Source organism: Globicephala melas, chromosome 19 (assembly GCF_963455315.2).
Source record: "Globicephala melas chromosome 19, mGloMel1.2, whole genome shotgun sequence".
NCBI lineage: Eukaryota > Metazoa > Chordata > Mammalia > Artiodactyla > Delphinidae > Globicephala > Globicephala melas.
The window spans coordinates 3163506-3190773 of record NC_083332.1 but is presented as its reverse complement, the minus strand read 5'-3'; the positions used below and the strand labels follow the sequence as shown (position 1 = coordinate 3190773).

The window sequence follows — 27268 nt, the reverse complement described above, 5'->3', positions numbered from 1 at the left end:
GTTTCTTCTTTCTGGCTATTATGAATAATATGGACATATGAACATTCACATACAAGTTTTGGCGTGTGCCTATGTTTTCAATTCTCTTGGGTATATACCTAGGATTCGAATTGCTGGGTCACATGGGAACTCTTTATTTTATTTTTGTATTTTTTGGCCACACCTTGTGGCTTGTGGGATTTTAGTTCCCCAACCAGAGATTGAACACAGACCCTCAGCAGTGAGAGCACGGAATCCTAACCACTGGACCGCCAGGGAATTATGAGAACTCTATGTTTAGCCTTTTAAAGAAGTGCCAGTCCATTTTTCAAAGCAACTGTATCATCCAACATCCCTACCAGCAGTCTCTGAGGGCTCCAATCTCTTGCCAACACTTGTTATTATCTGACTTTTTGATTATACCTATCCTAGTGGGTGTGAAGTGGTATCTCATTGTGGTTTTGATGTGCATTTCCGTGATGGCTAATGATGTAGAACATCTTTTCATGTGCTTATCGGCCACTTGTATATCTTCCTAGGAGAAACATCTGTTCATATCCTTTGCCCATTTTTAATTGAGTTATTTGTCTTTCTGTTCCTGAGTTGTAAGAGTTCTTTATTCCAGGACAAGGGACAATTCTAGGAATAACTCCTAAGAGTTACTTATTCTAAGAACAAATCTTTTATCAAATGTATATTTTTCAAGTAATTTCTCCCAGTTTGTGACATGCTTTACATTTTTATAACAATATCCTGTGAAAAGCAAAAGTGTTACATTTTGATGAATTCCAGTTTGTTGATTTTTTTCCTTTTACAATTCATGCTTTTGCTTTCCTATTTAAGGAATATTTGCCCAGGGACTTCCCTGGCGGTCCAGTGATTAAGACTCCACACTTCCACTGCTGAGGGCACAGGTTCAATCCCTGGCAGGGAACTAAGATCCCGCCTGTTGTGTGGTGCAGCCAAAAAAAAAAAAAAAAAATTCGCCCAGCTCAAGGTCACAAAGGTTTCCTCCTGTGTTTTCTTCTAGAAGTTGTATAGTTTTAGCTCTTGCATTTAGGCCTGAGATCCATTTTTTTTTCTGAGATCCATTTTGAATTAATTTTTGTATATGGTATGGGGTAAAGGTTGAGGGTCATTTTTTTTTGCATATAAACGTCCATATAAGGGCTTCCCTGGTGGCGCAGTGGTTGAGAGTCCGCCTGCCGATGCAGGGGACACGGGTTCGTGCCCCAGTCCGGGAAGATCCCACATGCCGCAGAGTGGCTAGGCCCGTGAGCCATGGCTGCTGAGCCTGCGCGTCCGGAGCCTGTGCTCCGCAGCGGGAGAGGCCACAACAGTGAGAGACCCGCGCGTACCGCAAAAGAAAAAAAAAAAATGTCCATATGAAAAGATATTCCTTTCCTCATTGAATTGCTTTCAGCTCTCAAAACAAGATATTCAATATGCAACATTTTAATGATTAATTAAGGTGCAAAATAGATGCCTCCAGTTCATCTTTCAGCCTCATCTGTTTGCACACCTCCCTCTCTGGTATGGGGATCAGGGTGGAGGGGCTGAGACCTGGGAGTAAAGCTTGGTGATGAAAAAGCAGCCCATTTAACTTGTCAACACCTTAAGTGTCTAGACTCTGACATTAAAAACACTGGCCTCCAGGGGGCGATAGTCAACAGATTTAACAAGTATGACCCAGTTAAGGACCACTTCCAAGAGAAACTGTAGAATCTTCCACCCCACCTCCCCCAGACATTAACCCTTACATCCTGAGGAGTTTGTCCCCGGGGTGGGTTGGGGGGGACCAGTGATGGGCTTGCGGTGGCAGTATTTTTTTTTATTATTCGGTATTGAAATATTTGAATGTTTTAAGAACCGGCTCAGTATCATCTGCCTGCTTACCTCAAAATATCTCACTTCACACATATTCGAATATTTGTGGATAAAATGGTATGCTGTGTGGGGTCTCTTACAAAATCGTCCAGTGGGGGAAGGAGAGCATATGTAGGGATAGACATAAGAGAAGATTTGCCCCGAATTGATAATGGGTGAAGCTAGTGGGTGGGTACATGGGGCTTCCTATATTCTCGTTCCAACCTCGGGGCATGCTTGAAAACGTCCCTAATTAGAAGTTTCCAGACATGTCCCCCTCTGAGAATAGTGAATGGGGCCTTAGCTTCCGGGAAGAGGGCAGAGGCCTGAGTCCCACCGTCCTGTCTCAGCCACAGAGACCTGAAGCCTGAGAACCTGCTTCTGGACGAGAAAAACAACATTCGCATCGCGGACTTCGGCATGGCGTCCCTGCAGGTGGGGGACAGCCTCCTGGAGACCAGCTGTGGGTGAGTGGGGGCCCGGCCTCCTACGCCCCAGGGAGGGTGTCAGAAGCCGGCCAGAAGCTCATACCACCTCTCTCTCTCTCAGGTCCCCTCACTATGCATGCCCAGAGGTGATTAAGGTGAGTGAGGGGCAGGTGGAGGGGAGAGAGGAGCTGAGGGAGCCTGGGAGAGATGAACGTCATGGCTGGCCCTTCTCCCTTCCAGGGGGAAAAGTACGATGGCCGCCGGGCGGACATGTGGAGCTGTGGAGTCATCCTGTTCGCCCTGCTTGTGGTAAGGCGCTCCTCACCTCTCCTGCCCCGTTTCTAGAACAGTCCTGCCTGGTGGAAGCACAGAACATTTACTTCCATCCTCACCTCAGGGGTTGTTTCCCAAATATTTAACTGGTACCAGGAAGGTGGGGGTATTCACCAACAGAGCAAAATCCTGGGGCACCCCTCTCTGTGCCTGGAGCTAACTGTTCAGTCACAGAACTGAGAGATAGCCCAGGCGGGTCCCCCGGAAAGGGATGGGGCAGCCAGGAGGACTTGGAGCGCTTGGGAAAGTGGCTGTTTACTAACTGATCCTGATTACAGTACTGTAATGATTAATAGAACCAGACTGGGGAATATCAGCCCAGCTCCTACCACAGGGCCTTTGCACCTGCTTTTCCATCCATGCCAGCCCAGCTACTCACCTAGTTAATACTAGACTTCTTTTAGCTCTCAGCTCAATTGTCGCCCTTCCAGGAAGGCTACCCTGGCCCCCTTCACTCCCTCCATATGGTCAGATTTCCTTGTGGTAGGCTATCTCCTTCCTGGCAGCTAACAGAGTTGTCATTGTATGTGTAACTCCTTGAGGGATATCTCTCTGTGATTTCCCCTCCTCTTCAAGGCATTGGATTTAGGGCCCACCCTAATGCCTGGACGATTTCACCTCCAGATCCTCAATGAATTATACCTACAGAGACCCTATTTGTAAACAGGGTCATATTCTGAGGTTCTGGTAGACATGAATTTTTGGGGCACACCACTCAACTTGCTACACTCCCAGATTCCCATAGGCCTCTCTCATCCTAGTCTGTGCTCCAGTGTCACCTCAATCACTCCATCACTATATAGGTCCCTCACCAGCCTCTCCCACTCTGGGGTGTAAACTGTAGGAGGGCAAGGGCTTGCTTTGTTCACTCCTAGATCCTTGACCTGTAATGGACGCTCACTTTTTTTAAATGAATGAAGATTACGCCTCCTGAAACTAGGGAGAAGCATGTTTTCATTTTTTTTAATTTATTTATTTATTTTATTTATTTATTTTTTTTGCTGTACGCGGGCCACTGTTGTGGCCTCTCCCGTTGCGGAGCACAGGCTCCAGACGCGCAGGCTCAGCGGCCATGGCTCACGGGCCCAGCCGCTCCGCGGCATGTGGGATCTTCCCAGACCGGGGCACGAACCCGTGTCCCCTGCATCGGCAGGCGGACTCTCAACCACTGCACCACCAGGGAAGCCCTTTTATTTTTTTATTTATTTATTTATTTTTGTTTTGTAAATTTATTTATTTACTTTGCCACAACTTGTGGGATCTTAGTTCCCAGACCAGGGATTGAACCTGGGCCATGTCAGTGAAAGCCTAGAATTCTAACCACTAGGCCACCAGGGAACTCCCTGGGAGAAGCATGTTTTTTTTTTTTGTTTTTGAGAAGCATGTTTTTAAAGGACAGCCTCCAAGCTGCGGCCCCAGCCTCTTAGGCGCTGGAGCCAGACTGCCCATTGTCAAATCCCTGCTCCGCCACTCAGAGCTAGATGGTCTTGGGCAAATTGCTGAATGACTCCGTGCCTCAGCCTCCCCACCTGCAAAGTGGAGATAGTAATAGCTCCCTACCTCTTGGGGCTTGCGGTGAGGACTAAATGTGGCAATGCGTGTGAGGCGCTTAGGCATTCGCCTGGAATAAGCTCTCGTAAGCTCTGTGTGTGAGGGGTCTGTTATTCCTCACACAGGGGGCTCTGCCCTTCGACGATGACAACCTCCGCCAGCTGCTGGAGAAGGTGAAACGAGGCGTCTTCCACATGCCCCACTTCATTCCTCCAGACTGCCAGAGCCTCCTGAGGGGGATGATCGAAGTGGAGCCGGAGAAAAGGCTCAGCGTGAGTGGGGGGGCGGGGATGGAGGGACAGTTGGTGGTGGGGACAGAATCCCTAGGGGTGTCATGAGGATGGATTTCTAGACCTGCCCGTCAGTCCCTGGGGTGACGGCTGGGAGGGGCATCGCTGGCTGAGCCCTGGCCCTGAGGTCCTGCCCACCTGCGCCGACACACACACACACACACACACACACACACACACACACACACACACACACACACACACACACACACACACACACACACACACACACACACACACACACACACACACACACACACACACACACACACACACACACACACCCCCCCCCCCCCCCCCCCCGGGAGTGCGCATGCGCTCACCGGCCCTTCCGAGGCGGAGCGGGGCGGGGCGGGACCTGTAGCCCAGCGGGTCCGGAGTAGTCAGAATGCGCCGCACAGCTGCCACTAGGGGGAGACGAGCTGTCGTGCTGTCGTATTGCCCTTGGTTGGGGGGAGGGGAGGGGAGGGGGCACGTTAGGGACCCCCAACATCACCCAGTCTACTTTCACTGCGTGCCTACTGTGTTCAAATGATCTCACTTCTGCTTCTCTACGACCCACGCCCCTCACAGCTGGAGCAAATTCAGAAACATCCCTGGTACCTGTGAGTATGGGGGAACTGGACAGCTGGGTCCCTGGCGGAGGGAGAGGACCCCAAATATCGTGGGTTCCAAAGCAGGAGAGCCGGCTAGGGGGCGGAATGCCGAGGGTCTTGAATAAGGAGGGGCTAGGGACTCGAACTTCTGGGTCCTAGGGGAGGAAGACATGTAGAGAAGAGGTTGGGGCCAAACTCCTGGGCCTGGACTCCTGGGTGTGAGGGGGGAGAGACCGGGGCCCGGACTCCTGGGTTCCCAAGAAAGGAGCAGGCTGGGACCCGGGACCCCTGAGTCTCCGCTGAAGGAGATGCCCGATTCGCTATAATTCTTCTCCTCCCCAGGGGCGGGAAACACGAACCAGACCCGTGCCTGGAGCCAACCCCAGGCCGCCGGGTGGCCATGCGGAGCCTGCCATCAAACGGAGAGCTGGACCCTGATGTCCTGGAGAGCATGGCTTCACTGGGTTGCTTCAGGGACCGCGAACGGCTGCATCGCGAGCTCCGCAGCGAGGAGTAAGACCCCCTCACTCTAGCACATAACACCCTGGCCACATGGGGTGAACTGCTGCAGCTCTCCCGACAGCCGGCAGGAGGCGTGCCGGAGCCTTGCACACTTGCAGACTCCCCTGATGGGGAGGTCCAGGCCACTAGAAAGGGTGTGGCTCAAAGCTCCCCCGAGGAGCTATTCTAGGGGGAACCTGGAGGGGGTGGTAGGACCAGTGGGAAAAAGAAACGATGCTGAAAAGTATTAATAGATGCTGAGGCCAACTTAGTGCCTCACATAGTGCTTACATATAGTAAGTGCTCAGGTGTTAGCATAATTATTATTAACGTTGAGTAAAATGAGGCTGAGATGTACACAGACAAAGGGACCAATCCTATTGATACCTAGGAGAATGGAACCATAGACAGAGAAACTGAGTGGACTGAGCCCCACAGAGCCACAGACATAGGGAGGGGATGAGACCATCTCTGGGGCCTGACCTTTGACCCCAGTGCTTTCCTACCCACCCGTCCCCCCCCTGCCCCCATAGGGAGAACCAAGAAAAGATGATATATTATCTGCTTTTGGATCGGAAGGAGCGGTATCCCAGCTGTGAGGACCAGGACCTACCTCCTCGGAATGATGTTGGTGAGAAGGGCAAGGCTCGGAGTCCAGACCCCAGATTCCTGAGGGAAGAAAGGGCTGCAGGCCTTGAGCTTCTGCGTTTAGACTTCCTGACTTGCTCTGTGACCTTTGTCAAAACCCCTCTCCACTCTGAGCCTCAGTTTCCCCATGTGTACGAGTGCCATGTACAGCTGGACCAGTGTATCTTTTGATTGTGTTGAAACTCTCGGCCCTCAGACCCACCCCGGAAGCGTGTGGATTCCCCCATGCTGAGCCGTCATGGGAAGCGGCGGCCAGAGCGGAAGTCCATGGAAGTCCTGAGCATCACGGATGCCGGGGGTGGTGGCTCCCCGGTGCCCACCCGACGGGCCCTGGAGATGGCCCAGCACAGCCAGAGGTGGGAACCCCTGCCCCTCCAGTGGGATCCACAGCCCTGGGTGGAGAGGGAGTTCAGGGCTCTAACCCCATACCCACCTCAAAGGTGCTGTGTGATTGGGACAAGTCTCCTTCCCTCTCTGGGCCTCATTTCCTCATCTCAAAGGACTGTGGAAGGGAGAGGACATCTGAGCCTTCTGAAACCCACCCACCTGATTTTTTTTTTCTTAATGTGTCCTGAAAACAGATCCCGTAGTGTCAGTGGAGCCTCCACTGGTCTGTCATCCAGCCCTCTGAGCAGCCCAAGGGTAAGGCCAGGTCCCAAATGGATTAAGAAGGGGTAAGGGGGTGAAGACACTGTGGAGCAAAGATGAAACAGCAGAAATTACAACTCCCATGAAGTCTTGGGACGATGCCTCCTTGCCCCTAAAGGGCCAAAGACCCAAGGCCTCATTACTATTTTAGTCCATTGGCCATTTCCCACCTTAAAAGGATTGCGTTTTCAGTGTGTCTGAAGGGTTCCATTTATTCAGTTATCAAAAGCTAGTTGAGCGCCTACTGGGTACTAGTCACTGCTGGGTTTACAGTCAGCATGATAGAAAAAGTCCCTGCCCTCCCCCGCAACAATGGGGTTGGGGGAAATAATTGGACTACAAGTTCCAGCATGCTTTGGGGTGCACCTCTGTGAGTGTGTGCTAGTGGGCCTAGAGCCTCCTGAGAGTTGAGTCCACCCTCTCACCCGACTCCACCACTCTGCAGAGTCCGGTCTTTTCCTTCTCACCGGAGCCCGCTGGAGATGAGGCCCGGGGTGGGGGCTCACCGACTTCCAAAACGCAGACGCTGCCTTCTCGGGGCCCCAGGGGTGGGGGCGCCGGGGAGCAGCCCCCTCCCCCCAGTGCCCGCTCCACACCCCTGCCCGGCCCCCCAGGCTCCCCACGCTCCTCCGGGGGGACCCCCTTGCACTCGCCCCTGCACACGCCCCGGGCCAGCCCCACTGGGACCCCAGGGACAACGCCGCCCCCCAGCCCCGGCGGTGGCGTCGGGGGAGCCGCCTGGAGGAGTCGTCTCAACTCCATACGCAACAGCTTCCTGGGCTCCCCACGCTTTCACCGGCGCAAGATGCAGGGTATGGAGGTCCTTCGGGGGTGAAGGGGTTGGGAATGCGGACTCCTGAGTCCTAATGTGGGGGTGGGAGCTGGGGTCTAACATCTGGGTCCCTGGGAAGGAAGAGGCTGGCGGCCTGGACTCACACATCCTAGACGAAGATGCTGTTGTGAGCAGAGATTCAGGTGTTGGGGAGAGAAGAGGCGGTGCCTCCAACTCTGGAGGAGGAGCTCGTATGAAAGGCACGCCCCCTTCAGTGCTCTGGCTTACCTTCCCATTGGCTCATAGCTAGCAAGCCTCACCTCGGGAGGCGTGGCCTAACCAGGGGCCCATCCCTAGAGGGAACATCATGCCTGTGCCATTTGGGGTTTAGCTGCTGGGAAGTGAATAGACTCTGGGGTCTGGAACCTCTGGTTGGAGGATACTGCTGGCCTGTGTGCTGGACACCAGGATGATGGACATGTGTTGACCATGCTCTCCCCTCCCCAGTCCCCACTGCCGAGGAGATGTCCAGTTTGACGCCAGAGTCCTCTCCAGAGTGAGTCTGACAAGGAAGGGAAGAGGGGCCGGAGGGGGAATTTCATTCCCTTAGCCCCCTCCCGACCCACCTCCAACCATCCCCTCCCACTCAGGCTGGCAAAACGCTCCTGGTTCGGGAACTTCATATCCTTGGACAAAGAAGAACAAATATTCCTCGTGCTAAAGGATAAACCTCTCAGCAGCATCAAAGCGGACATTGTCCATGCCTTCCTGTCGGTGAGGGGCCTGGGTCACCGTGCAACCTCGCCGCCACAGAACTACAAATCCCAGCAGCCTCTGGGGTTCACCACCTTAGCACTGGCCTGAGTTCCACCTGGGGCTCATGAGATTTGTAGTTTTCCAGCCCGAGTTGGGTTTGGTCGTTGTGGGGGCATGGAGGCAGGAGAGGTTTATCGCGCCCTGGGGCTTGGAATTGGTGAAACAGGATCCTGAATTACAATTTCCCACATATTAGCATCCACCGAGGACTAGTGATTAGCCATTTCCCTACCACCAGGTCTGAGATTGGCAAAAGGAACTACTTTTTCCAGTGAACTCTAGGGCTGTCCACTGGGTCCTGTGGTTTTGTGCTTTAGGGGCTCATGGGACTTAAAGTTTCTGAGACAGATGTGACTTTAGCCAGTGTTTGTGGAGGAAGGAAGAAGTTTGTTTCATGTGGTACTGGAGCCTGGGGTTGGCACCAGATATGAGAGTCCTTATTACCTCGGGATTCAGTTGCTCAATCATTCCTCTGATGCCCTGTTTATAAGGTAGAGAAAACTACAAATCCCAGCAGACAGTGGGGCCTCCCAATGCCTTTCCTGTTATTCTTTCTCCCTGGTGGCTGAGGGGACTGGTAGTTCCTTGGGCATAGCTGGTCATAGGGCTGCTCATCTGTCCCCTGGAGTCAGGTCGCTGAAATCACCCCCTCCTTTTGTCCCCCACCTCTCTCAGATCCCCAGCCTGAGTCATAGTGTGCTGTCACAGACCAGCTTCAGGGCTGAGTATAAGGCCAGTGGTGGCCCCTCCGTCTTCCAGAAGCCTGTCCGCTTCCAGGTGGACATCAGCTCCTCTGAGGGTCCAGAGCCCTCCCCCCGGCGGGACGGCAGCGGTGGTGGTGGCATCTACTCTGTCACCTTTACTCTCATCTCCGGTAAGTTTCCCTTGATGCAGCTGACCCCAGCCTGGTGTGTGGGATACTCAAAAGAGCTGAGATAGGGTAGCAGCCCAGGAGGGCAGCAAGCAGGAGGAGGAGATGGTGCTGACTCTGTGAGCCCCGTCCTCTCCCAGACCCCCCACATCTTCTCCTTCACAACATGCCAAGTGCTTTATGTGCACTACTTCCTTGAAGCTTCCCAGCAGCCTTTGAGGTTTCACAGAGAAGAAAACTGCATCCCAGAGAGGTAAATTGACTTGGCCAGAGTCACACTGCAGACCGTGACGGAGCTGGGGCTCAGCCAAGGACTCCTGACCTCAAAGCACTGGACTTTTCCTAGGTTAAGACTGTGGTGCTCTGCTGTCAAAACTCATTTCTACACCCAGAGCAGACATCAGCAATTGATCACAACACTTCTGCTGAGCTCTGCTGCAGGCAGCCACAACCAATCAAGAGTTGGCACAAGAAAAAAAAAAAAAAAAGAGTTGACACAAGAGATGAAAACCACAGAAGTTCCTTGCTTCCAATTCTACTTGGTCGCTGAGTCCTGATAACAAGAGTTTGGATAATGAGGAATACCTCTGTTTGTTGTCCTTGCCACCAATCTTAACATGGCACATCTGGGAGATGAGCTTGTTCCTAGAGTTTTTAACCAAGCTGCTCTGGGGCACTGGGGAATTACATCACCAAAATGAACTATGGCTTTTTTTTTTTTTTCTTCTTTAAAGACTAACGTGCAGAACTTTCTCAATGTTAAGATTTTTTTTCCCTCCCATTTATTTTTCTTACGTTTCTGGGTCTTCATGGCCTCAACTAGAACCCGTTTAAATAGAAAACAGCGCACATCATTATTTTAAGTCAAATCTTTCTTAGTCCCACTTGCAAACCATGGATTTATGCCCAGCCCCAATAGGGGGATTTTGAGGCAAGGAAGAAGAGTCATTTGCTGAGTGGAGGGACTGGTTCCACAGGGTGGGAGCGCCTTCCCTGTCCCCAGCCCCAAGTCAGTCTTACTGATGAAAAAATAAATCAGTCCATCTAAAAAAAGAGAAAATTTTATTCAAGGCAAACTGAGGATTATAACTGGGCAACAGCCTTTCAGAAAGCCTTAGGTGATCAAATATTTGGTCGCTCGATGCAAAGGTGGTTGCTTACTTGCCCTGAGTCCATCCTGTCCCTTGATGTTGAGTTTTAATAGCCAAGTTATTTCTTTCCCTTTAGGGGGTTGTACTAGTAAGATGTCTGGCATGGACTAAAGGGCAATTCCAAGTTGTCCACTAGGACTTATGCCACTTTTATCTTGCACTTGCATTGTGCATGTTCATTATTAGGCAGTAAATACAGGCCTCAATTAACAAAACTAGAATTTAATATCCACTGAAATGTAATCTTTTTCTTTCTAAAATTACTCTCATTTCTACCAAATATAGCCAAATTAAGACTAATTTGTTTGCAAAATAAGTCTGGTTAATTGACCACATAAACTGTTTTATTTATTTATGTATTTTTCTAAATTTATTTTATTTATTTATTTTTGGCTGCATTGGGTCTTGATTGCTGCACTTGGGCTTTTTCTAGTTGCGGCCGGCAGGGCCTACTCTTCATTGTGGTGTGTGGGCTTCTCACTGCAGTGGCTTCTCTTGTGGAGCATGGTCTCTAGGCACACGGGCTTCAGTAGTTGTGGCATGCCAGCTCAGTAGTTGTGGCACGCAGGCTCAGTAGTTGTGGCGCACAGGCTTAGTTGCTCTGCAGCATGTGGGATCTTCCCGGACCAGGGCTTACACCCGTGTCCCCTGCATTGGCAGGCGGATTCTTAACCACTGTGCCACCCGGGAAGCCCCTATTTATTTATTTATTTTCTGGCCTCACCACACAGCTTGTGGGATCTTAGTTCCCTGACCAGGGATCGAACCCGAGTCCACAGCAGTGAAAGCTCACATCCTAACCACTGGACCGCCAGGGAATTCCAAACATAAGCTGTTTTAAATTGGCTGTGCTGGAACTTTTCATAAAGGATCTCAGATTGAATTTTTTTTTTTAAGAGTATAGTTGATTTACAATGTCATGCTAGTTTCAGGTATACAGCAAAGTGATTGAGTTTTACATATACATATATTCATTCTCAAATGGAACTTTTTTTAAAGATTGATTTATTTTTATTTTTATTTTTTTTAAATTTTTGGCTGCATCGGCCTTAGTTGCAGCAAGCGGGATCTTTGTTAAGGCATGCAGGATCCTTCATTGTGGTGCGTGGGCTCTTCGTTGCAGAGCGCGGGCTTCTCTGTAGTTGTGGCATGTGGGTTTTCTCTTCTCTAGATGTGGCGCCCGGGGTTCTGGAGTGCGTGGGTTCTGTAGTTGGTGGCACGCGGGCTCTCTCGTTGAGGCTCACAAGCTCAGTAGTTGTGGCACGAGGGCTTAGTTGCCCCTCAGCATGTGGGATCTTAGTTCCCTGACCAGGGATTGAACCTGCATCCTCTGCATTGTAAGGCGGATTCTTTACCACTGGACCACCAGGGAAGTCCCTCAGATTGAACTTTTAAAAAACCTCTTGAGGCCAGGAAATCCATGCCAAAGATGTGTCACAGATTCCACCTGAGATATCTATGTATTTGGATGAATTCCTCGTTTTTTGAGGTCCCTAAAATACTTTGGGCTTCTTGCACCTGTCAGGAGGTGGCTTTCCTTATCTACCTGAGAAAACTGCTGGGAACCTAAGAGTTTCCAAAATCTAGAGACAACAGGTAAAGAGAAAAGATACATGTTTCAATTCTGCTTATAAAGGAATAATTTACCAAATTGCCGCAAGTCAAGTCATAACTAGGTTGAGGGGAAGGGTTTCCTTATGTCTGGAAAACACAGAGTAAAAACCAGCAATATTTCAGACAAAACCCCAAAATTATAAGGATATTCATCAGTTCTCTCAGTCCCATGTGACTAATTCTTGATCTTAATCTTCATAACAGTTTTATGAAGCCACCAAGTTTTCCATTAGTATGCTTTAATTTCTTACACATTCAGCAGTATGATCTGAAAGTTATCAGAAACCTGTACTTGTCAAAAAGTCCTTTCTATGAATCTTCTTGACAGTTAAGCATTTTTTTTGGCAAAAGCATCAGAGTACAACAATAACTGTCTATAAATGACAAAAGACTTTAACAGTCAAGGTTAAAGACCTGATTCCAATGCGATTGACAAATGAACTTTGTTACTGCTGTGACATACGTTTTAAAATAATTACTAGAATTATGATTGATAACATTTTATCAGGACATACCAGATTTTTAGGAATTCCATATAATTTCTAGAATATATATATTAATGACATTTGTCTGTGTGATACAATCTAAGAAATTTTATAACCTCTCATTTGACAATGCTTTCCGTGTGATTTAACCTACAAAATAAACTTAATTAGTTTAATATTTCTCTCTGAGATGCTCCAGGGGCCCTCTCTGAAGCATCCCAAAGTTAGCTAGAGGTCAAAAGAACTTCGATTAGAATTTGATATTTGGAAAGTTCATCAAAATATCAAAAAGAGAACTTCCCTGGTGGCGCAGTGGTTAAGAATCCGCCTGCCAATGCAGGGGACACAGGTTCGAGCCCTGGGCCAGGAAGATCCCATATGCTGCGGAGCAACTAAGCCTGTGCGCCACAACTACTGAGGCTGTGCTCTAGAGCCCGCAAGCCACAGCTGCTGAGCCCGTGTGCCACAACTACTGAAGCCTGCTCACCTAGAGCCCGTGCTCTGCAACAAAGAGAAGCCACCACAATGAGAAGCCCGCGCGCCACAAGGAAGAGTAGCTCCCGCTCGCAGCAACTAGAGAAAGCCTGTGCACAGCAACGAAGACCCAACGCAGCCAAAGATTAATTAATTAATTATTAAAAAATCAAAAAGATTTCAAAACAATTGGTCAAATAGGACATAGGTCACTGTATTCACTTAACCAAAGTCACAAAGAAGATTTCAAAAGCAAATACTGAAAGTTGTAACAGATTACCACTAAAGAAACTTTACAATCTGTTTTCAAAAGCAGATCAATATTTTCAGAAAACTTTGTCCTCTTAATAGAGAGAAAACCAGATTCAGGTTTTGTAACACTTTAATACTAAAATTCATTTACGGGAATCCCCTGGCAGTCCAGTGGTTAGGACTCGGTGCTTCCACTGCCGAGGGCCTGGGTTTGATCCCTAGCCAGGGAACTGAGATCCCACAAACTGCACGGTGTGGCCATAAATAATAATACAAAATTCATTTACTTAATTAAAGTCAATTTAATCTTAGCCGATCCTGAACATGCACAAAACTTTTTCCTCGGGGTTTCTTTTCCCTTAACAAAAGGTATTTCCATTCTTTATACTGTCTTTTACTGAAAACATACCTTCCATTTTTCTTGCATACTGAAACGTTTATTTTGGTAGCTTTAGTTACATATGCATAATTCTTAACCTTAAAACGTAGTTTCTAGCACAAACTAAGTGGTAAGCAAGTATGAACTTTTACATTAGCATCCCATAGGTTAGCAAACTTATAAATACTGTTTATAGTTTCTAGAAAAAGTATTTTTTTTTCCCACAGAAAATGTCTTAGTGTGGCATCCACCGTATTTATTAATAGTCCTAATTACCTTTAGTTTCTCTGTAGAAGGAAGCGTATATTCAGTAATTACTGTTCCAGTATCTTATTTGGAAAGGATTTGGATATTCAATGGATTTCTGTAGTTTAACTTAATTTAGCAAAACTCCATGAAGTTTCAAGTTATCAAAATCTGGAGACACTACTTTAGATAGACATTCCCAAAACATAATTTTTCCTAAAAAGTTTACCTAAAAGTGCTTATCTCATTTACGTCTATTTTATTTACTGAAAAGTTTCATCACATCTCGTTATTTTTCTTGCTGACAAACTTTGTAACAGGAATAATATCTCATTTATTTCATTTCTAGTAAACCTAGGTACAATAAAAATATTACACTTAACGCTGATGACTCTAAAGACATGTCTGTATTAATTAATGCAACAAGCTTCAGCTAAATTTAGTACCAGATATTAATGCTATACTCAATATTTCCCAGTTCACGCAAATCTGAAAGTCATTGGGGTTAGTTTTTTTCTATTTCTGAGAATCTATATAAGTGCCTCATTTCCTTTCCTTGTAAGTGTAATTTCCACTTACAAACTAATTTTGGCAATAACACGTTTTCAACACACATATGCAGATACATACAAACACACAGACAGACACATACAAACACACAGACACCCCACAGTTTCCATTCCAAAATGTCAGCCATGAATCAGTTACAATAATGTAAAACCCATCCGTTACAAAACAGGTTGGATTCAAATTCCCTGTCTCCCTTTTGTTCTTTCTTTTTATAAGAGTTACCTTTGCTGAAATTTGCATTTTAAAAAGATGGTGGAATTAAGAGTTCCTGGAGGAGACCAGGTGGAATATATGCATATCAAAGGCATAGGAGGAGAAAGGCAAGTTCTCCTAGAAGGACTTTGTTCTCTTAAGGCCAGAATTTTTTTTTCCAATACTTAACAAGCCTCTTAGCATAAAGAGGGAAGGTTTTGGGAGTGGTAAAAGGATGGGTGGGTTTCGGATTGTTTCTGGAGCCGCACCTCTGGTCCTGTAAAGACTAGATTTGTAAAACAAGGACAGTTCTTAATTCCTAAAGAATTGGGTGGCCACCTCAGTGTCTGATCAAAGGACTGACATACCCATTCAACCTATGTTGGAATGTTTTACTTTCCCTCGTTTAGCTTAGGTGAGAAGACACCCCCCCACCCGCCGTATTCCTATCAGGCTCCTAATTTCAGCTGTGGTCGGTTTAGTCATACCGGTGGCCTCCCATCTTGGTAATCCATTTACTAACACTTTTGAGCACCCTCCCTGGGTTTTAAGAAATCCTTTAACTGTGGCCAGTCAGTTAGGCCTTTGACCTGAAGAGGCTCACCTACAGCCTCAGGTGGTCCCATTTCTAAAGGTAACCATTTAATGGCATCGTCAGAGTGGACTGGCACTTCAGACAGGATTATTAAAATAAGTACTCAAATGAAGGAGGATAGATGGGAGCAGTAAAGTTTTAGGTACCTTTTAGTTATCTTTTATATCACTGATCTTTCATTAGCCTTCTGCAACATATCTTTCAATGAGACCTTTTTTTTTGGCCACATCACACAGCTTGCGGGATCCCCGACCAGGGATGACCAGGGATCGAACCCCGGGCCCCTGCAGTGAAGGTGCTGAGTCCTCACCACTGGACCACCAGAGAAGCCTGTCAATGAGGCTGTTTTGGAATTTTGAAGACTTTCAAAATTCTAAATATGAATAAAAATAGGAAAATAAGATGAGAGGTCTCTAAAATTTTACAGTTTAGAAGTTTTCCCAATTCAAAAGCTCCTAGAAGCTAGCGCTACAAATATTTTCCCCTGCTAACCTAATTTTAAAAAAGAGAAAAACTCTTAACTACTGTTGTTTCCAGTAGACCCTGTGGACAGAGGTCCAGGAGACTGCAGGGTTTTACTGCGCATGAAAAATCAGTTTTGGGGTGCTTAAAGGAACCCATCTTGGGAACTTCCCTGGTGGTCTAGTGGCTAAGACTCTGTGCTCCCATGCACGGGACCCGGGTTTGATCCTTGGTCAGAGAACTAGATCCCACATGCCGCAACTAAGAGTCCGCATGCCACAACTAAAAGATCCCACGTGTTGCAACTAACACCCAGTGCAGCCAAATAAATAAATAAATATTTTTTTAAAAAAACGAAAAGAAGCCTATCTTGGCCATTTCAGGACAGATTTCCTTTAATTCCAATTAAGTAGTTGCAAACATACATAAGCCCAGCTGGTATTCCCATTGGTGGCTGTCTGAACGGGAGCTGTTTGGCCTTTGAGGCACAATTTCCCATTATTAATGTCTAATTCAGCCTAATGTCTAATAGCCTAATTCAGATATGAAATATGATCTAAACAACTTTCTGAGGGCAGTGTGGTGGATTGCATGTGCACTGCATCTGAGTCTAGCTCCCCAAAGAGTTGCCTGTGGGTTACTTCGACTCTTTTACCTGTCTCGGTTTCTCCCTGCGACAGCCTAAAACCATCACAGGTGCTTGGAGTTCTAGGTTATCAGCCTCTGTTGCCCATTCCCCCTCACACCTCCACCAGCAGTATTTACTTAATGGTTATGGTGGGTCTCCCTTTTTCTTAAGAGCTGAATAATTCAGTCTCTCATTCCACTAGCAACAGTTTTGTTCAGACCGTATAGCAACTTTTTTTTTTCAATTCAAGCCAAATTTATTTATTTTATTTTATTTTTTACTTTTTGGCCTCACCGGGGGCCATGCGGGATCTTAGTTCCCCGACCAGGGATCGAACCCACGCCCCCTTGCAGTGGAAGCCAAGGAGTCCTAACCACTGGACTACCAGGGAAGTCTTCCATTCAAGCCAAATTTAACAAAAACCCAGCCACCTATGTTTCCCTGGGCCTCTTGCCCAGAACCCCAGGTCCTGCCTAGGGAATACACCAGTGCCCCCTTAAAACTCCAAGTCTTAAGTGAAAACAGCTCGAATAAAATTTTCAGGATCATCACTCAAACAACAAGATCCAGCTATCAGGAGAACTCGTCAGAACCCCTGAGAAGAACACCCGAGGAGTACCGAGAAGCTGGGGGGGCCCAATGGGCCCATGCTGGTACTTAGTGTTGGTTCCGGTAGACTCCAGGTGCCCTCTGGTGGGTGTCTCTCATATCCTGCCGGCTACACCATGCAAGGCAACGAAAAAGTTAATCGGTCAATCTAAGAAAAAAGTGGAAAACTTTATTCAAGCCAAAGTGAGAATTATAACCCAGGAATGGCCGCTCAGAAAGCTCCGAGACTGTTCCGCCATTAGAGGTCAAACCACAGTCATATAAATTTTTGAGACAGAGGGCTGTACGTTAAATGACGTGTTATTGACAGTTTACACAATCCAGGTACAAGGCGAGTAGTGGGTCATGGGTCTTCGTGGCCCCTGACAAGATTAAGAAGGTTACCTCCTAAGCAGGTGTGGTTAATGCAGGTGCACAGGACACACTAAAGGGGAGGGAGGAGGCCCAAACCGGCAGAGAAAATTGTTGTGTTTGAAGTTTCTCGTCTTGTAAAATATGGATTTTGTTTCATCAGTTTCCCTGCCCCTTCCAGGTCCCAGCCGTCGGTTCAAGCGGGTTGTAGAGACCATCCAGGCTCAGCTGCTGAGCACTCATGACCAGCCCTCCGTGCAGGCCCTGGCAGGTGGGAGACACCTTGGGGCACCCGTGGGGCGGAGGGGAGACTTCCTGGTGGCCAGGTGCTGCGGGGGGGGGGGTGTTGCTGGCGAGGCTTCAGCTGTGGGGCAGCAGGGCCCACCTGCTGTCGCCCTTAGGTCCTACCTGCAATGCTGGGAGCAGGTTCCCAGAGAGGCTGGGGCCTGAGCTCCAAGGGAACCAGGCCATCCTGAGCCTGAGAAGGCCTCACCAGGGAGGGGACCTCCAGGGACCCCTAAGGGGATGACCCGTCTCTGTCTCGGAGGTAGCGGAGCTTTCCGCTAACAGAGGCTCCTGAACTGTTTTCTGGAGGAAGGTGGCCGGCCATCCTGGTTTGCTCAGGATGGAGAGGTCCCTGGGATGCAGGAGTTTCAGTGCTAAAACCGGGACAAGCTGGTCATCCTCTCTGCAGATGCTCAGACTCTTCTGACCCCGCTGGGCCTGGCTTTCAAGGACTTGGGCGTCCCCCCGGGCGCGGGCGAGGTCTGTGCTCCAGGGGGAAGGGGCTTCCCTTCACCCAACAGCCCCGGTCTTCGGGAGCAGAATTCCCTATCAGCCAGGGATCAGTGAGGCCAGGGTCACAAACAACAAACTCCATAGTTCAAACAACATCAATTTATTATCATACAGTCCTGGAGATCAGAGGTCCCGCACAGGCTAAGCAGGCTAACACCAAGGCACCTGGAGGGAGGGCCTCAGTAGTAGGGAGCTGGAGAAACTCTGCCTTCTGTTAGTCTGGTTCCCCAGGGCAACCAGAAGTGAGGAAGGCCCCCTGAACCTCTCCAGACCCGGTTGCCAAGGAAAGCTGGCCTTGACAACCAGAGTTCCTAAAAGGGCATGCATTCATGTAGGACCCACAGACACCCAGGGCCCGAGCCACATGCCTTATAAGGGGAATGGGGCAATGGGGGACCTCCATTGGTTGCTATGGCAACAAGGCCTCCAGCAATCAGTGTCTCTTAAGGGGCTGGCCTCTGCTACAGGTACTATTTTGGGCCCTAAAGAAACTACTGCATGGCTGCTGGCAACCAGCACTGCCACCGCAGTCCCCTAATCTGGGGCAGTGAGGCCCTACAGAAAGATAACCGCAGTCATGCAGGCCCAGCTGGGAGGGCCCGAGACCCCCAAACCATCTGCTGTGGGCTCCGCTGGGCCCCATTAACAACCAGTGGAAAGTAATGGGGCCCTTTGGCCATGATCGGGGAACTCAGACGGTGCTGTAACCAGAGTCTCTGAGGATGTCTCCTGAGCTGGGCCAGCCAGGTCTCACTGGGGCATGGCCTGGCTTCCAAAGCCTTAGGTTTGGGGGTGCCTGGGACACGTGCCTTGTTGGTCTAGGGAAGCCAGGCCTAGTTGCTGGCGTGTGTGACCCCTGGCAGCCACCTCCCCTGCTGGAGCACATCCCTGGGCTCGGTACCCCTGGGGTTCCTGAAGCCAGATCGCTTCCTCCCCCACAGACGAGAAGAATGGCGCCCAGACCCGGCCTGCCGGGACCCCGCCCCGAAGCCTGCAGCCCCCGCCCGGCCGCCCAGACCCAGAGCTGACCAGCTCTCCCCGCCGAGGCCCCCCTAAGGACAAGAAGCTCCTGGCCACCAACGGGACCCCCCTACCCTGACCCCAGGGGGCCGGGAAAGGAGGGGCGCCCCCTCCACCCCCCTTCCCTGCCCCCCAACTGTGAATCTGTAAATAGGGCCCAAGGAGTACGTAGGGAGGGGGGAGACAAAACAAACCCGGCCTTGCCCTGCAGGGATAGGGCTCAGGGGGCCGTGCCCAACGGGGGTGGTTCTGGGGGGACTGGGGGGGAGCTGTTTCTATTTTATTTATTGATTAATTTATTATTTTATTTATTGATCAATCTCTCTGTGGGGTGGGGTGGGGGAGGGATGGGGTCTGGTTGGGGTGGCTTAGCAGATCCGGACGGACAGGGCCATCTGTCCTTGTGTCCCCAACTCCCCCTTCCTGGGCCCCCCTCCCCTGGTCTTCTCCCTTCCCCACGACCTTCTGTACGGATTTGCTCTCTGGAAGGAATTCTGATTTCGCGTGATCCTGCCTGCGTCCGTGTCTCTGATTCCGCCAGCGGCAAAAAAAAAAAAAATTAATAATAATAATAATAAATATCCTTGATCAGGGATGGCTGGCTGGCCTTGGCCTCTCACTTCCTGGGTGGCCTTGGTTGCAGGGGCGGAACCAGATGGCAGAGACAGGAGGTGCGAAGATGCTACGCTGACCAGGTGTTCAGTGCTGGACCTTCAGGGAGATGGGGGAGGCCGGCGGGGGGCTCAGGCTGCCAGGGCCCGGCTGGAGACACAGGGTGCAGCCGTCCAGGCTGGAGAAGTCCACCGCAAAGAGGCCAAAGAGGATGAACAGCAGCATGGCGACGACCCATTCACAGGCGGCAGAGGCTGAGCGCAGTGACCAGGTGTGGAGGACGACCACTGTACACCAGGGTCAAGGGCACAGCGCCACGGGGAGGATCCGCAAGCCCGGCTAGGTTGCTGAGTGACCTTGGGCAGGCTGAGACCATCCATCTCTGGGTACCCTCTCGTGACATGTCCGCCCTGCCCTGGCTGGAATGGCCCCTCTGGCTGGACACCCTCCTTGGCAACGCCCAGACACTCTCAGATGGATGCCCTCCAGTTCCCGCCTCTGTCTCAAGCTGTTTTCTAAACGTTTGCCCTTGCATGTTTCTCCGGTTTGCACTGCATTCCCAATATCCCAGAACAAGGCTCCTATCTTCCTGTCGGCCTTCCCTGACCCCATGAAGGCTCTGCCATCTCCCCACTTGCCAGGGCCAACTGGCCGCCGTTGCTTCTACCTCCAAAAATGCAGGGCTTCCTAAAGATGCCTCCACCCCACCCGCCAGCCTCAGGCTGTGCTTGCAACTTTCTCCCCCGACCCAGGGCCCACAGGCCCTTCCTACTCACTCCCAAACAGAATCCCCCTTTCTCCCTAAAAGCTCTTCCTCTTTCTGGGTGCCCTGACCTCCATAACCACACCGTCCACTCCTGTCCCCTAGCAGACCCATGGGAATCGCCTTCGTCCCCTCCCCGCTCATCCCCATGGCCAGCTGGACACCCCAAGTCTTGTCCTCTCTTTCTGGCCTGGCATCTCTACTGGTTGGCCCTGTCCCTCCTCTGGCTCCACAGTCCCAGCTCTTTAAAACTCTTCTGTAACCACTGGTCAACACATACTCTGAGCTCCCACCTTGCAGAGATGCCTCTCGTTTTCTGGGAGCACCCCCCTCACTGGAGCACTCCTCATCCCCCCTAGATCAGATTAGACATCATTTCATTCGTTCAAGGATTTCTAGACAGTGAATAAGGCCAACACCATCCCCAAGCCCCACCAATCCTAGAACAAAGAAGTGCTTACCCCAGAACTGACTTTGTAACTCCCCCACTCACAAGCTTTCTGTGGCTCCCTATTGCACTTGTACAGAAGCACAAGCCTGTAATCCCTCACTTTAGTGCTGGAGATGCTCATCTCTGGCCCTGCCAGCAGCCTCATCTCCTCCCCTGGGCTGGTTTTCCCACCCTCCGCATGTACCCGCGGTGTCCCTCCCTCCCTCCCCCAACCCAGGCCAAAAGCAGCTGGTTCTGCAAGACCAGCTCAAATGCCAGGTCTCAGACCTCTCTTTGCAGCCTTCCAGCCCTTACGACACTCAGCTGACCATTTTATGGTCCTGTCCCCCACTTTCCGCATCCAAGGGATATCAGAGCCCCACAGAATGAGAACCCTGTGGCCAAACTGATCAGCACAGGCAGGATTTTGAAAGGGGCCGCCTAGACCTCATCGTTAACTGCACCTGCTGCTGCACAGGATGGATGCTGGTTCTGCAGCTGCAGAAGGCTGAGCTCGGGAGCCAGCCCTTCCTATCCATTTCACTGGATTCAATTTGCTGCTCTGGGAAACGAGATCGCCACCTCCATTTTGCTGGGAAAATGGATCCAATTTTCCAAAGGGATCCTCTGAATGCAGCCGGCCCGGGGTCTCAGCTGGGTTCCCTCCAGCCTCTTCTGGATGCCAAGGACCTCTGGCCTCCCCTTCCATCATCCCCACACGGGGCCGCAGTCCCCAAGGCTTAGCATGCAGCCCCTCCTCTCTCTCAGAGCACTCTGCTTCTCAGTAATCCTCATTATTCGGATAAAAGCAACTCCATTCTACAGATAGGGAATCTGAGGCTCAGAGAGTGGTTTGGCTCACCTGGAGGTGTGCTGAGCTCGTGGGTTCTGGGGTGACTCAGAAGTGGGCTGGAATCAAGGCTCCACCCACAGGCATGCTGGTAAATGTGTAACAACTGGCTCTGATTTGTAGCATTTGTCAGTTTCTTGGCCGTTTCAAGCTATTACTAACGTGACATCACTGCACATGGAGCTGGGAAGAGATACATACAGACAGCTCAGGAGACCCTGTACCAGCCACCTCCAGCCTACCACCAGCTCTGCCATTGAACTTCCTGACGGTTCTTGGCCATCTGAACCTCCGTTTCCGGTCTTAGCCAGCACGATGCCCAGCACAGAGCGGTACCCCAGACAGACTGCTGTCATCGGTTTATCGATCTCCCAACATGTATTGGTTACTCACTATGTGCCAAGCACCATTCTAAGCACCTCACATGTGTCATCTCCTGCATTCCTCACATTCCTTTTTATTATCCACATTTGATAGATGAGGAAACTGAGGCACTGAGAAGTTAAGAAACCAGAAGAGTTCCCCCTCCTCCCCCAACTAGCATGTGGAGGCAGCGTGACCCCAGAGCCGGGACTCGGTGACAACACCACTATAATCCTGCACGGAGACCGAGGCTGAGAAAGGAAGGGGCACCCTCCATAGCACACAGCAGACCCACCCCAATGAAGACGTACCCCCAACACCTGTCCCCGGCCCCAGGAAGGATACTGGCCACCGTGAGGATGGTGCAAATGCTGCAGAGGAGCAGACGGAGTGGCCCGATCCAGGGAGCCCCGGGCTGGGGCAGGCTCTTCACCCTCCAGAAGACAAGGAGCTGCAGCCAGAAGTAGAATATTCCCACAAAGAAGGCGAGGAAGGCCCCCATTAGGTGCGTGGCCCGCTGGTTCTTTTCCTGGGAGAGGAAGGGAGCAGAGTTGAGGGGCAGACCTGTGGGAGGGAGAGGGCCACGATGCCCTGGTGCGGGGTGCGGGGTGGCACCCACGATGCCCTGGTGCGGGGAGGCACCAGGACCAACTCCACGGACTGTGCTTGAAAGCTGCCATACCCGGCGAATGGCTGATTGATTAGGTGCATTGGCTATTGACAGCTCCATGAGGCCAGGCATTTATTTAAACCTGCTGTTCACTGCTGGGGCCTCCATCCCTAAAGCAAGGCCTGGCACATAGTAGAGCCTGGTAAAAAAATTTTTTTAAATTATTTTATTTATCTATTTTTGGCTGCATTGGGTTTCGTTGCTGCGCACGGGCTTTCTCTAGTTGCAGTGAGCAGGGGCTACTCTTCATGTGGCACGTGGGCTTCTCATTGCGGTGGCTTCTCTTGTTGTGGAGCGCAGGCTCTAGGCGCGCGGGCTTCAGTAGTTGTGGCACGCAGGCTCAGTAGTTTTGGCTCACGGGCTCTAGAGCGCAGGCGTGGGTTGTGGCGCATGGGCTTAGTTGCTCCGCTACATGTGGGATCTTCCTGGACCAGGGCTTGAACCTGTGTCCCCTGCATTGGCAGGCAGATTCTTAACCACTGCGCCACCAGGGAAGCCCAAGCCTCATAAAATATTAGTGGAATAAATCCTTCATTCTCAACCTGGGTGGAAGAGAGCAGATTGTTGCCACCAAGGGGGTAAAAATTGGTTCTTGGAGGGTGAAAAAATATTAAATGTTACAATGGTTTCTGGCTTACAGATATAGTATGTATTATATTAAAATGTTTTCATATTAAAAACTCCATGGCGGGGTGGGGTGGGGTGGGGGGACCTTCCCTGGTGGCGCAGTGGATAAGACTCTGTGCTCCCAATGCAAAGGGCCTGGGTTCAGTTCCTGGTCAGGGAACTAGATCCCACATGCATGCCGCCACAAAGAGTTTGCATGCCACAGCTAAGGAGCCGGCAAGCCACGACTAAGGAGGCCACAGCCCACAACTAAGGAGCCCGCGTGCTGCAACTAAGGAGTCTCCCTGTTGCAACTAAGACCCCACGCAACCAAATAAATAAATATTAGGGAAAAAATAAAATCTTCATGGAGGGAAAGGATGATTAGGAGAAAATGTCTAAAAAAGTCTTCTGGGGACTTCCCTGGCAGTCCATTGGTGAGGACTCCAGGCTTCCACCGCAGGGTGCTCGGGTTGGATCCCTGATCCGGAACTAAGATCCCACATGAGGCAGGGAGCAGCAAAAAAAAAAAAAAAAAAAAAAAGCTTCTGCGGGGGGGATATAATAATTAAAGGAAAAAATTAAAGAAAAAAGGTTAATGAACACAGGAATACATGATAAGTGAATGATTTGCTATGCAAATGTCATGGGGAATTTTTGTTAAGTTGGAGGCAGCCTCTTGTCTAAACACCCTGAGGCTTCCACGGCCTTTTGGCGGGAGAGGTTTGGAATCAGACATCATACTGAAAAACAAATAGATAAAAAATAAAATGATAAAATAAATCAATAAGATTTCTCCTATTACTAATTCATTTATTTATTCTACAAATATCTACTGAGCTTTGTGGCTAAGAATGTGGGCTTCTAGAGTCTACGAATCTGGGTTCATCTCTGACCACCAGGAACCGGCTGATAAAGAAATATCTCCGTGGGATTTGACCAAGAAGGACCTCCCTGGAGTTCTTGTGGAGATGGGTTAAAATAACCCTGCACAACGTATAAAGCTAGTGCCTTCTACAGAGAGAATACTCCATCGATATGGCAAACATTAAGAATAAGTGGGGAATTCCCCCGCGGTCCAGTAATTAGGACTCCACGCTTTCACTCCCCAGGGCCCCGGTTCGATCCCTAGTTGGGGAAATAGGATCCAGCCAAGCTGCGCGGTGCGGGGTGGGGGGCGGGAGGGGAAGTGAACTGAGAAAGTTTTTTTTTTTTTTTTTTTTTTGCGGTACGCGGGCCTCTCACTGTTGTGGCCTCTCCCGTTGCGGAGCACAGGCTCCCGACGCGCAGGCTCAGCTGCCATGGCTCACGGGCCCAGCCGCTCTGCGGCACGTGCGATCTTGCCGGACCGGGGCACGAACCCGTGTCCCCTGTATCGGCAGGCGGACTCTCAACCACTGCGCCACCAGGGAAGCCCATGAACTGAGAAATTTTATTATTAAATGGGGCTATGGCAGTGAATTACCCCAAACTCCTAGGGGTTAACGGAATGATTACAAAGAGCCTCCCACGAGGCCTCTATCTAGAGACCAGAACGCCCTCCCTCCACGGCCCGAGAGCCACAAGAGAAATACAAGTCCCAGGAGCCCGTGCGGGGACCAGCCCCCCAAACCAGAAGCCAGCGTCCCAGAGATGCTGGGAGTTGTAGTCCCAGACTCGGGCGGGCAAGAACCTGGGCTGGCCTGCTGCGTCTCACCTGAAAATTGCCCACTATGGAGGTGCCCAAGGTGCAGAGGAGCCCCGTCCACAGGATCAGCTGGTTAGGCCACTTTCCGACCCCCCAGTCCCGAAGCTGGTGGTAACGGAGAATGCAGGTCCAGGCGGCTGGGAGGAGAGGGAAGTGGGCGGGAGGCCCGAGTCCCAGACTCCTGGGTAGGGGGTGGGGGGTGGGGTGGAAGAGACTGTGGGTCCTGGAGTGAGTGCCCAGCTCCTGGATTTGGGGGAGGAGGAGGCTGGGTGCCGGGGCCCTCTTGGCTGGGTGGGGCTAGCACCGAACGAAGTGTGCGCGGGAGTATTTACCCAAAGCAGCTCCCAAGTTGAGCACCTGGCTGAAGATGCAGCTCTGAGGGGGGCTATTTCCACATCGACTGGGGGAGATAAAGGGTCATCCTGTAGCTCCTCAGAACCAGGACCCCCTTCATTCCTCCCTCCAGACCCCCCCCAACCCCAAGCACCATAACTACCTGATATAGGGGAAGCCTTCAGTGAGGTTCACAGCCTTGTTGGCCACAGCAAGCGAAAAACTGAAGTCGAGGAGACATCAAAGAGAGTACATGGAGTTCGACGAAACTTTTCTTTCTGTTACGCGCAGAAACCGGACTTCTAGCTCCCCCTCCCTCAGACCCAGGGGCCCAGGGCCCCAGCCCCTCCCCCCTCAGACCCAGGGGTCCGGGCCCCAAGCCCCTCCCCCCTCAGACCCAGGGGTCCGGGCCCCCAGCCCCTCCCCCCTCAGACCCAGGGGTCCGGGCCCCAAGCCCCTCCCCCCTCAGACCCAGGGGCCCAGGGCCCCAGCCCCTCCCCCCTCAGACCCAGGGGTCCAGGCCCCCAGCCCCTCCCCCCTCAGACCCAGGGGCCCAGGGCCCCAGCCCCTCCCCCTCAGACCCAGGGGCCCACGCCCCCAGCCCCTCCCCCCTCAGACCCAGGGGTCCAGGCCCCCAGCCCCTCCCCCCTCAGACCCAGGGGTCTGGGCCCCCAGCCCCTCCCCCCTCAGACCCAGGGGTCCGGGCCCCCAGCCCCTCCCCCCTCAGACCCAGGGGTCCGGGCCCCCAGCCCCTCCCCCCTCAGACCCAGGAGTCCAGGCCCCCAGCCCCTCCTCCCTCAGACCCAGGGGTCCAACCTGCCTCTAACACTCACACGGTCCAGATGCCAGCAGTAGCCCAGAATGCCAGGAAGGCAGGCAGCAGGGACAGGTATCCCCACATGCTGGGGTCTGCAGGGAGAGAGGGGCAGGGACTGAGGTCACGACTTTATCTCTGTCTCGAGACTTTATCTCTCTGTCTCTCTCGGGTGAGCAACCAGCCCTAAGGGTACAGGTGTGTCATATTGTGGCCACCGCCCCTGAGGCCTCCATTGGCTCCCAGGCATAAGTAATGGGCAAAGGTCCGCTCTAATGAGCCAGCTGTCTGCTTGGGAAACATTCCCTACATTTTGCGCAGTCCTTTGTCCTGATCTCCTAGTTTCTCTTAGCTGTCCTGCTCCCACCCAGATTCTGAGACTCTCCCAGCCCCTCCCTGCACTTCCAGCTTCTGGACTCCCCCCGATGCTCTCCTGTCCGGGCTCCCTCTGCCTCTCTCCACCCTGGGACTGGCGCTGCGTGAGAGGTTTGGGGAACATGGCTGGGTTGTGGGGTGGGACTGTCGGCGTTCCAGCAGAGCCAAAGACACTGTCAGGCCAAGAATATGACCTCCACACTCTTCAGGACCTCAACCCCAAACTGCCACTTCCGGTCTCAGAACCGAGCAGGCAGCACCTTAGCTTCCAGGGACCCCTAGCTTCCTTCCTCCCACTTTATAGCTTCAATGTTCAAACTCCCAGCCCTTGTCCTCCTCAAGACCCAGAAATCTGAGCCTCTAGCTCTCTCCACCCTTCCTCCCTTGGGGACCCAGAAGTCCAGGCCTCCAGTCCCTTCCAGAACTCATGCAATTGTTTCTAGCCCCTGAGGTCCATCCTCCCAGCTGTTACCTCCTTGGGGACGGAGAATCCAGACCTGCAGGTGCCTGCCCTTCTGAGTGTAGTTTCTGTCCTGAGGCAGTCGGGTGTGGGACCCTGGTGACCCTTCCTCCTCCCCCCACTGGCTTTCCCCTCTCTCTTCCTCTCTATCAAGCTGGAGTTCCTCACAGGCCGGGCCTG

The 27268-nt window shown here is 51.2% G+C and overlaps 2 protein-coding genes across 4 annotated transcripts in view; one reads left to right on the top strand and one right to left on the bottom strand.

Annotated features, from left to right (window-relative positions):
* Positions 1-19704, top strand: part of BRSK1 (BR serine/threonine kinase 1) — a 24606-nt gene extending 4902 nt beyond the window's left edge. For 2 of the 3 annotated variants that reach the window (XM_030851334.2, XM_030851335.2), the window contains 15 exons: positions 2196-2312; positions 2395-2428; positions 2514-2582; positions 4283-4429; positions 5021-5052; positions 5386-5556; positions 6078-6175; positions 6389-6548; positions 6774-6834; positions 7286-7652; positions 8120-8168; positions 8263-8386; positions 9104-9302; positions 17489-17578; positions 19047-19704. In XM_030851334.2, the coding sequence (XP_030707194.1) occupies positions 2196-2312; positions 2395-2428; positions 2514-2582; positions 4283-4429; positions 5021-5052; positions 5386-5556; positions 6078-6175; positions 6389-6548; positions 6774-6834; positions 7286-7652; positions 8120-8168; positions 8263-8386; positions 9104-9302; positions 17489-17578; positions 19047-19204 (1876 nt within the window). In that variant the 3' untranslated portion in view covers positions 19205-19704. Of the gene's footprint in view, positions 1-2195; positions 2313-2394; positions 2429-2513; positions 2583-4282; positions 4430-5020; positions 5053-5385; positions 5557-6077; positions 6176-6388; positions 6549-6773; positions 6835-7285; positions 7653-8119; positions 8169-8262; positions 8387-9103; positions 9303-17488; positions 17579-18001; positions 19017-19046 lie in introns of those variants that run through there. The other variant, XM_060288475.1, reaches the window with a different exon arrangement.
* Positions 19497-27268, bottom strand: TMEM150B (transmembrane protein 150B). Its single transcript, XM_060288476.1, has 7 exons — positions 27101-27268; positions 26273-26348; positions 25603-25662; positions 25439-25506; positions 25116-25243; positions 22489-22672; positions 19497-20024 (listed from the first exon to the last, which is right to left on the bottom strand). The coding sequence occupies exons 2-7, from the start codon at positions 26338-26340 to the stop codon at positions 19825-19827; spliced, it is 708 nt and encodes a 235-aa protein (XP_060144459.1). The 5' UTR covers positions 26341-26348; positions 27101-27268; the 3' UTR covers positions 19497-19824.